We start from the raw sequence: 10,831 nt of genomic DNA, 5'->3' as shown, positions 1-10,831 counted from the left end.
CACTCCGGCCATTGCCAACCACGTAACGCTCGCTTGCCACACTCTTATATAAAACTAGACGTGCAAGTGGTTGAGATTAACCTCATGTTAACTTCGGTGTAGAAATGAGCCATGTGTTTTGTTTTTTTGGTAAAGATTACATGAACTTGTAATTGTGGAGATGTAATATGAATTGGCAGATGGCCTACTTCCAAAATTCCCTTCTCCTTCCTTCCAACTAATGCTTCCCAGTATGTTTAAGAGAGGTGCAGATGGCTACAGCAGCACTTGCTTTTAGGATGCCATTTTGTGGCAGCTCCCACTGGTGCTACGTAGGGGACCAGGGCTAAAATAAACCGGTTTTGCTCCCCTTCAGCAGGCAGCCTCTTGCTGGGGGCTCTCGGGGAGCTGGGGGATGTTTGAGCAGGCGGCCGAGCCCGGATCGGGACGGCCCAGGGGTTTTTAACTGAAATGTGGGTGTTTGAGCTCACGTCAGCCGCGCGGCGGGGCCGGGCGGCCGCGGGAACGGCGGCGCCGGGAGCGGGTTGCGGGGGGGCCGTTTTGAGGCGGGCACCGCGCGGCGCTGCGGGCCGCGCTGCCGCCATGAAGGAGCTGCCGCCGGGCCCCGCCATGGAGAGCGACATCTTGGACGCGCTGGAGGCCCTGGGGTGAGCGGGGCCTCGCGGCGGGGCGCGAGGGGAGGCCGGGGCCGGGGCCCTGCCCGCGGGCGCTGCCTGCCGCTTCCAGAGCCTCAACAGCGCTTTTAGAGGCGTCCGAGCGTTTCCCCCTTCCGGAGCTTTTCAGGGGGGCCGCCGTTAACGGTGCTGGAGCCGCCCGGGCCGTCGACCGTTGTGGCCTCCCGGCCGCCCAGGCGGCTCCCAAAGCGGCCTCGCAGGCCGCGCGGCCGGGGCGGGAGGAGCGGGGAGGCCGCGCTTGCTGCGGCCCCCGTGCAGGTGGAATCCGCAGAAACAGCGTCAAACCCGGGTTAATTCACACTTGTCTGTTATTATTTATGAAGCTGTAGGGCAGGAGCTTAAAAATCCGGCAGAGAGAATTGCTGGGCCCGCACGTTTGAATTTCTGCTTGGTTTCCGCTCAGTGCAGTGTGTGTGGAAAGCCTGGGACTGCGTGTTTACTGTGGGTGCCTGCCCAGGGCCTGTGGCAGGGCCTCTCCTGTTCACAGGCAGCCCGTTTTGTTTGTTTACAAATGTCCTCGCATTTTCTGGTTTATTTCGAAAAATCTGAATTACATGTTCATTGACAAAAGTACCTTACAAAGGCGTTTCTTTTTGTCTGAGTGTGGTTACCTGCCAGCTTATGTTAAAAATGATTAGAAAACATTCATGTTTGACTTGCTTCTCCTTGGTGCTGTTTTCCCCTGTGCACAGATACACGGGTCCTTTGCTGGAGGAGGAAGCCCTGAAGAAAGCAGCAGAAAATGGCTTGGCTTCACCAGAGTTTTTGGAGCTTTGTGCTTGGTTAGGTTCCCAAATAAAGCCACTTTGTAATATGGAAGAGAGCATCACTTCAACAGATGGTATATGAAAATGTATTGAAATTATTTATTGTTTTATTCAGTGGATTCAGACCCATATTGTTCAGCTCATGTTAAAAAATAGTGCTGAAGTTGAGAAGTAAAGAAGCTGGAAGAAAGCCAACCTGACACTTCTGCCATCGTGTGCACGGTTCTTGCATTATGGTTTTGTTTTTGAGAACTGTTTTTCAAAAAAGAAGTTCTTTTTTTCTAGAACTGCATGAATGTATAGAAAGTACTTGCATACAGCGTATCAGTGGTTGTAGTCTGTAACCCTGTCTTGATATTTTGCATTTGAGCATAGTAGCTCTGCGTGGTGTTTTGTGCTAGTTAGAGCAGAGCAATGTGCCAGCCAGGACTTCGTGTAGACAAGTGACTTGCAAGTCACCAAGTGCTGCTTGGGTCTTGGTGCTACCTGGGGGGTGCAGCAGCTCGGGTGAGAGTTTATATGATTTGAATATACCCGCTTATGTTTTCACGATGAAGTACTGAAACAAAAAACAACCACTGAAAAAAACCAGCCTCATGCATGTGGTTTGGTTATTTTGGCCTCTGTGGCTTGTTATCTGAAAATTAATTACTTCACCATTTGTTAAATAGAGCTGTTCATTTGACAGGGGTGTTCTAAAGAAAGAATCAATGCTGATTCCTCTTCTGCTATGTATGTATTTTCTGTAAAGAAAGAAAAGTCATTAATTTGCATTTATTTATTTCTGCAGGTGATAAAGACATAGAAAGCTTCCAGCTGGAGATTAGTGGCTTTCTGAAAGAAATGTCATGTCCATATTCATCACTTATATCTGGAGACATTAAGCAGAGACTAAGAGAGAAAGAAGACTGTCTTAAGCTGCTCTGTAAGTTATGATCATTTTTCTCTTTTATATTATTAGAAGGTACAAGTTGAAGTTTAGGTAGTTCTTTATGTGTATGTAAGTACCCACTACTAGGATGACATCACTACAGGCTAGCTGTGCACTCATCATATCAGCTGGGGAGAGGTAGAAGGGGTAAAACCAAAGCTGTTAGTGATGCATGTGTCAGCCCACCAAGTCTCCCAGTTTCCCTCTTGATCCAGTTCCAGCTCTGTTGAAACTGAGATCTTGCTTTTCTTCTGAGAGCTTTCCTGACAGCTCTAAAGAAAATGCTGCATGATTTGAAGATGTTGAAAGCAGGACTGAGAGGAGCGAAGAGTAGGTTTAAGCTGAGCCTGGACAAAGGAGCCCCAGTTGAAATTGAGTATGGAGAGAGAGGGCATTCGTTAATGGTGGTGGGAAACACTTGAGACTTGACAAGAAACACATGGGCTGGCAGCAGGAACCTCTGTGATAATGCAGAACTATTATCTGTGAGGGAGCTAAGAGGCTGGAGAAGCACTAGGTGACGGAAGAGGTTAAGCAGATGGGTGTGAGGGAGGAGGGCAAAGGGGGAACTGACACTGGCCTGTCTAGGAGAGGATTGAGAAAACAATTCCCTTATATCATGATCTAATTGTTTGTGTATGAGAGTGTGGGCACAAAACCATTGAAATTTCCCTAAATCTGCCATTATGGCACTTTTGCCTCTAGTATTTCTAAGTACAGAACTTCAAGCTTTGAAGATTTTGCATAGCAAGCAACTTAAAGGCTCTCACGTGGAAAAGCACAATGAAATTTACCAAGAAGTACAAGCTATTTGTGATGCAGTGGGCCTGCCAAAGCCGTCATCTTCTGATATTCCTCCCTTGCTAACCAACGTGGAACTGAAGGTACTTTTGTATTTTCTTTTTGTGCTGACACTGATGGCTCTATAAGCATTCTCCTTAGAGTTAAGGAACCCAACAGACTTGGTTGCATCCCATGTTAAAGGAACAGCACTCTAGTTCCACCATTGCAGAACAAGACGACCAAACTTGACTTCCGAAGTACACCAGAATTGCTCAGTTACAGGGTGTGAGAGATTCACTGTCCTTTTTTACTTTCATTGTTTAATCCTCCAGAAACAAATGTTTAAGACTATGTAGATACAGATTTTGCAGACTGGTGTGCAGGTAATAGTTGACTGCAGGAAAAAAATACAAAGTAAGTCAGCTCAAAATTATCTCACTTATCTTCAGCAGTCCTCTCTTTCTGAGGCTGATGAGTGTTGCCTCTGTTCTTTGGCTTATTGTCATTAAATTGGGTCTCTCCAATTCCTCCTGGCATGTTCAGGGCTTGTAACCAAAAGGCATTGTCCTTTGTGCTGCATAGCACTCAGTTCCCACATATTCATTTTGTTTTTCCCTTGTTTTATTTGTATCCTGTAAGGTAGTTTCCAATGCAGCTAGAACTATTCTTTGCTCTGGGTTACAGCTAATTTCCAGTTGAAGAAATTAGTTTCAACTTCGAAAGTAAAGCCTGGGAGTGCTCTACTCTCTGCATAGCCTCTGCAGTGTTCCTCTGTTGAACTTGGTGCATTTAAATCCCCAAGTACTGACGTGTTCCTGCATATTTCCCTTCTTCAAGGGTCTGAGGGGTGGTCTGCCAGATGGGTGAAGGAAGCAAACCCAAGCATAGGCAGATGCACAGAAATATTTGATAAGTCATATGACATAAGTAACCAGGGCTGACAAATTGACTTATTTGTGGTGCCTTTTCTTTGTTCTCCTTTCTTCTTCTCAAAATGAAGAAGATGCAGGGGCTCTGTGGTCAACCAGGAGAGCTCAGTTACTTTTTATTTTTTAAAAGCCCCACGGAAACTGCTCAGACAACTAGATAGTTCATGCTTCTAACTCTATTCAAGTAGACAGATTACACAGGTAATCTAAACCAGGTATTACAACAGAAAGTAAGAAACTACCCCCCTCAAAAAAAGGAGAGAGAGAGAGAGAGGAGAGAGAAAAACAAACAAAAAAAAACCCCAAAAAACATAACTCTTCTAGGAGTAGCCAATTCCAGTTGTTGGTTTTATTACAGAATGAGAGTACATGTAAACTAAGGGGTAGAATTTGAAATTGCCTTTCATTAAGCTAATTGTTGGCTTTGTCAGGAATGCTATAGGAGGATAAACATTCGGTTATTGTTTTACAATTACGTAGCTTTGCTGCATATTTGTTGATCTGTTCCTTATTGCTTCAATATATAATTTCCTTATGGATCAACATACCTCTTAGATCTATTTTTAGTGCCATTTGAATCAATATGAGACCAGCAGTTTCAATATTTAATTATCACCAGTAATAAATTTTAAGATGTAACAGTTACCAGAATACTGAAAGCAGAGTAGCATGAAAAATGTTTAGTGCAACAATAGGCAAAAAAAAAATCAGAAAAAAAAGTCAAAACGTTACTAAAAACTGTGACACTTGGTAATTCATGATGTGAGGTACTATTCTGAGGATATGTTTGGATTGTTTGTTTGATTAGTGTTTGACTGAAACTGTCTATGGCTTCCTTGTGGCAGCTTAAATTCAGGTATTGGTTTGCGTCTGAGTTATGGCATAGAAGGGAGATCATTTAAAATAGTTACTTGTGAGATGATAGGTGAGCAGGGTTCATTTTGTAGCTCATCTGACTATTGTGGATCAGTCTGCAAATAAGAAAATATGGAAATGTGCAAAAACAGCCATTATCACTGAGGTTTTATGCAGAAGCCAGTATGACTTTTCAGTCATATCCAGACTATCCAAACACAAACCTGGGCCTGTTTATCAGTGGAAAGGTTCTTCCTTGGGTGCTACTTGATTAATGAAATTATCTGTGGATTAAAATCAAGACTGAAGAAATTTGGGGCAGTTGGGCAGTCCACATGATTCTTTCATTTAGTTCTTCCTGTTTCCTGTGGTTGTGGCCCAGTGTTTGCTCTGTTTTTGTTTTGTCAAGTGCCATATAAAGCATGATGTTTTCTAGACATCAAATTACTCTCCAACCATCTAGCTTCTTCTGAATACTTCATTTAAATATGTTATCTTTGCTTTTTCTTTAGAGAAATGTAACTTTTCTCTGATAATATTGACTTATTTTTTTCCCGATCAAGTGGTTTCTGCTTCATTTCCTTTATCAATCTCTATAAATTACTTTCACTTTCCATTTTACAGTAGTGAAGAATGCACGGTGCTGGCCTGGGTATTTTAGCTCTGATCGCATTCTTCCCACAAGATGTATTCCCTTTATTTGTGGAGCTTGGAGTTGTATTTCTCTCTTAGCTGCTCTTATCCAGCAAATCTGCATTAACTCTGATCTGTAGATCCTATTCAGAATCACGGTTCCTAAATATCCTCTTGTGCTGTACAGCTGTAAAGCACCTTACCAGGTGGGGGTTAATCTGAGTGTATGCGGATTATATGGGGAAAGCGTCCATCCTAGACATCCCTGAAAGGCTTTTTGTAAACAAAACAAAGGTTGCAATGATAATAACTGGAGGAAGAAGAGCATAGAGATCAGTAGAGTATCTAGATGGGTCTGAACTTCTGTCCTTGTTGCAGGGCCCTTTTTCATATGGATGAAATTAAGTAGCACAGGGAATACTGTGGTACAGATTGGTCACTCTTGACAAGCTGCAAGGCTGTCTTTTAGCTGCTGTGAAACCCACTGTATTTTGACATAATTTATTCACTGCATGAGGTGGTTGGCTTCAAGTGGTGTTGCCGGGGTAATTCTGTTTTTAAATTGCTGTGTACTTCACAGAGGTGATGGAAAGGCAAAATATGCACCTTGTTTTTCACATAGAATTGGAGATCAGGTTCTGTTCTTGGCACATGCAAAAAAACGAAAGAAAAAAGTAATATTATACCGTACCATATATCAATACGTTATAATATTGTATTATTATTATAATATTATACAGTACTGTATACCAATATTATATCATACCGTAATAACAGTATGAAATGAGAGAGTCAATTTATCAAATGCTCCCATGCAAGTACCTTTTTCAGTCAACAAACTAGATGCTATAGAATTTGATCTGTGTCCAGGGTTTTTAGAGATCTCTGCAGACAATATTTATAGAATATGTATAATATGACAACTCTGACAGAGTAAGATAACATTAGAGGAGTGAGCTTTGGACTCTGTCTTTATGATAAATTGTAATGTAAATGTATGCTTACATGAAATCTTATCCCTTGGGAATGTAACTAATGACTTCAACTACAGTAGTTCTTGTACTGTTCTACTTGTACTTGTCTTGTACTACTTTACTGTAGTTTGTGTATTACCTTAATCTTTCCTTGTGACATGTAAATGAAAATTAACGGTAGTTATAGTCGTGTTTGAATTGCTTTCCTTTGTTTCTTTATAAAAGCAAATGAAGATTCAGTACTGCTCCCAACGAGACTGTGTTCATAACTTGCAGGAACAATAACATACATGTAGCACCTAAAAAATCAGTTGGCCCCGAATAGAAATTAACGGAAGAAACTAAGAGAAGCAGCAAGGTGCTGATGCAAGGCTGGTTTGGAGGGAGTAGAAAGTCGTGTTAAATGAAACCTATCTGTCATAGGCAGTGAAACTCCTACCTTCCAATTCAGCTGTGATTGCAGCAAACTGTGCTAAAATAAATGTAAATACCGTTTTCTGAGTTGTACTATGCATTTTGTTTCAGATAAAGGATATTCTCTCAAAAGTTCAAAATAATCATGTGGGAAAATCCCTGCTAACAAAACCTCTGAATTCTGGTCAAGTGGTAAGAAAACCTCTCTTCACTTTATTGATTTATTTGTTGTATTTATGTAGTTGTAATGGTCACCAAGGATCAGCCATCGTAATTGCCGACAGGATTAATTTGTTCTTGACTTGTGCATCTTTATGGAGTTGAATATTGGTGCTTTTTATTGTAACGCTGCAGGAAAGACTGGAAAAAATCAACGATGCTCTTCGAAGTGAGTACGAGTGTCGCCGCCGGATGCTGATGAAGAGGCTGGATGTGACAGTACAGTCTTTTGGCTGGTCTGACAGAGCGAAGGTGAGCGCTGCGCTGCTTCTTGCTCCCTCTTGAGGGGAGTCTACCACAGTTGCCCTGGCCTTCTCACTGGGTATTTATAGCATGTAAAAGCGCTTCCGTGGCAGCTGTCTTCTTTCCAGACAGTTTCTTATCACGAGTCGTTACATCCAAGCTGTAGATATTGAGGAAAATGAAAGATTTGACTGGATGACAGTCAAATGACAGTCTTTTTTGACAGTCTTTTGTAATTGTTTATAGGTCTGCAAGTATAAATTTCAACCTGTCTGGATTTTTCATTTGATAATTTAAGTTTGCCCCCTCCCCTTTTTTGCTCTATCTACCTGCCTGCAATCATACGAAGTAGAAAGAAACTTGAGCGTTTTTGTGGCAAATGAAAGAGGAAGAGAAACACTAGGCCATAAAATAGACTGGGTGCAAAGAACAACAGCCCACAAAGTCAGATTATTATAGTGGCTGCTGCTTTTCCTAGGTTAAAAGATAGTGATTAAACAGACCACTTGAATAACAACTTTTATGAGAAAAACACACAATTATTCATAATGCTTCCATTGGCCGAAACTTCTTAATTACTGTTGTGGATATTGTTTGTTGGTGTCATTTAAATGTAATGATTTCTTTGTACTGTTTTGTGACACTCTATATGTTAAAAAAAAAAAAACAAAGAAAAAGTTAACCAATCTGTTATATATCTGAGATAGAAATGGATGATGCTTCAGTCTTACAAGCTGGGGAAATACACTATGAAAAGTTAATAAATTGATGAATATATCTGTGGGAAGCTGAAGGGAGATGGTTTTGCTCTATGAACTGCAAGATCAACTTTCCTTCCAACAGAAGGCTTGTGTGAGAGCTCAAGATGGACAAGCCTGAAAGCTTTCAAAGTTAGCTCAAAGTATGGATTGTTAAAAGTCTCTCATGTCACAAGTGGTGCTGACAAGTGCAGCAGTCTGTTTAATACGGCTCCTTAAATGCCACTGGAAGACACGAGTCTAGATTCTTCTGTGCTGCTTTTAAAGTATGTTTGGATAGAAACACAGAAAAAATCAGAATCATTTCCACAGTGGAAGCTTTTATAGTGTAAGACAGGAAAAATGGAGGAATTTAGCTTGCAGGTGCCATGGGATTCCTCTGCATATGTAATTTTCTTAAAGCTCTAGCAATACAACTACTAATTTTCAAATTTAAAGTGTATTTCTAAGACATTAATTGATTATTCTTGCTTAACTGAACTGAGATCTTGAGTCACTTGGTACTGTTCTGTTCAAAAGATATTAAAAATCGTGAATTCACTTGCACAATTGAGCATAAATTAAGCATGATGGTAAAGATACTAAGTAAAGATGGGGAGATAATTTATTTTTCTGTTTTAAAAAGATGTCTGCAAAACAGCATGCAGGTGCTAAAATATGTCATGCATGAATTCAAAATTTCTTATTTTTTACTCTCTTTTTTTCCCTCTTATTGTTATTGTAAAAATCCTGGTTTGCAAATTCTCCAGGAAGCATTTAGAGATGGAAATCATTTTGAGTTAGAAATAACTTTACTTTTTTAAGCCAAGAGACTATTGTCCTTTCTATTTGCTGCTTTCCTTTTCTGTTTATTTTTCATTGTACCAAATAAGTACAAATACCTATCCCAATGGACTCGACTTTGGATAATGGCTTTTTCACATGTGCAGTCCCACCAAAAGGTGGATCTTGCAGGTTTAAATGGCTGTGCAAATGGCATGGTAATTGCCTGGCAAAAGAGGGATGCCAAGGAGCCGCAGCCACTCTCTGATCCATCCGTCCATCCAAGATAAATGCTTATGTACCTTGAAGAGGATACTAGGTGTTCCCAGAAAGTGGAAGGGCTTTTTTTCTTCTTCTTTTGTTAAACAGGGCATCAAAGTGAGTTCAGAAAAGTCAAATGCTCTGTCCTTCTAAATCTCAGTTTTTCATGCCTGGTGTAGGTATTTTGCTTTGATTTTTTTTTTTTTTTTTTGTTTGTTTGTTTGTTTGTTTGTTTTAACTTCCCATCGACTGACCTTTCTTTGAAGCCGTTCTATTTGCCTCACACTTTGCAGTGTTCTGTTAACCATTGCTATTGAACTACTCTCAAGAGAGTTAGACTCGAATTGCTAGTCTTTGGACAAGTTGGAAGACATCAAAGAATCTGATTGCAGTGAATATGTGAGTTTTGGTTGTGGTGATGTTAGGCTGCAGCATCAGTTACACAGCAGCAACAGCAGCAGCATTTCTTGGTTTTCTTATTTTATTTTTTTTCCTTTATGCAATAGCTTAATTGATAGGGAAAGAATTGGTGATAACTTGCACCATAATAACTTGCACTGTGTTTTGTAAGATTGCTTAGATTTTCATCTAAGTTATTCATCCTGTCCAAGTTTTAATATCCTGGGTAATTATAATTGCTGAGCCTGATGCATGCCTTACAGTAAGTGTTTGCAGGTTGCCTGCCCAATAAATCAGTTACGTTTGGGTGTTTTTTATCATTTAGGTAAAAACAGATGACATAGCACGAATCTACCAGCCCAAGCGCTATGCGTTATCTCCCAAGTCAACTATTACGTTAGCTCATCTCCTTGCTGCTCGAGAAGACTTATCAAAGATCATACGAACAAGCAGTGGGTCAACACGGGAAAATACAGTCTGTGCTATCAACAAGGTATGCTCTTTCTTTCTCTCATTAAAGGGGTATGTTCTTTCTTTCTTTAATGTGTTGAGGGACGGTGGGAATTTGCTAGTCTACCACTAGTAAGCAGAGAGAGAATTGTAATTCCTAAGTTACTACTTGTCATTCATTTTTGCAAATTATGCCTGATGCTTTAAGAAAAGTAAGTTTGCAGCATTTTGAATAATGTTGCAACAACTTTTTTGTTTTGTTAGACAGTGAACCATGCAACGGGGTAAGAGAGTAGACAGTAGATTTAGATGAGAAGGAAGAGTGGAGGCAGGAGGCAGGGGCCAGAGGGTTTTTTCTCTCTTTGCCGAGCTGCTCTGTTCAAACAGCAGCTTCAGAAGGCGGCACAAACCCAGGAACAGCGGCTGGTCCCCGGGCAGCCTGCGTGTCCCTCGGCCCTTGCGTAGCAGAACCCGATGAGCGATAATCCTTCCTCCAGAGGGTCGGCCTCATTCCCAGATAATGACCCGACTCTCACTGCTAAGGGATTCCATTCAGCGTAAAATTAAGTGGTAGTAGTTCTTAGTCTACAAAAAAAAAAAGGAAAAAAGAGAAGAAGGGCGGGATGTGGGTATGCTGAGCTGACCTGAACGCCGGCTGTTCTCTCGGTGCAGGTTCTGATGGGGCGCGTGCCGGACCGCGGCGGCAGACCCACGGAGATTGAGCCCCCTCCTCCCGAAATGCCCCCGTGGCAAAAGAGGCAGGAAGGAGGTGGAAGAGG

The 10,831-nt window shown here is 41.5% G+C and overlaps 1 protein-coding gene across 1 annotated transcript in view; it reads left to right on the top strand.

Annotated features, from left to right (window-relative positions):
- Positions 1-582: 582 nt before the first annotated feature.
- Positions 583-10,831, top strand: part of FAM98B (family with sequence similarity 98 member B) — a 10,814-nt gene continuing 565 nt past the window's right edge. Inside the window, exons 1-8 of the mRNA XM_026051845.1 lie at positions 583-647; positions 1,367-1,515; positions 2,232-2,366; positions 3,078-3,256; positions 7,072-7,152; positions 7,315-7,431; positions 9,928-10,095; positions 10,725-10,831. Coding sequence (XP_025907630.1) covers positions 583-647; positions 1,367-1,515; positions 2,232-2,366; positions 3,078-3,256; positions 7,072-7,152; positions 7,315-7,431; positions 9,928-10,095; positions 10,725-10,831 — 1,001 coding nt within the window. The remainder of the gene's footprint in view (positions 648-1,366; positions 1,516-2,231; positions 2,367-3,077; positions 3,257-7,071; positions 7,153-7,314; positions 7,432-9,927; positions 10,096-10,724) is intronic.

This window comes from Nothoprocta perdicaria, unplaced genomic scaffold (genome assembly GCF_003342845.1).
Source record: "Nothoprocta perdicaria isolate Ctin4 unplaced genomic scaffold, notPer1 scaffold_8, whole genome shotgun sequence".
In the NCBI taxonomy this organism is placed as follows: domain Eukaryota; kingdom Metazoa; phylum Chordata; class Aves; order Tinamiformes; family Tinamidae; genus Nothoprocta; species Nothoprocta perdicaria.
The sequence above is the reverse complement of the archived record's forward strand: the minus strand, read 5'-3'. Positions and strand labels throughout refer to the sequence as shown.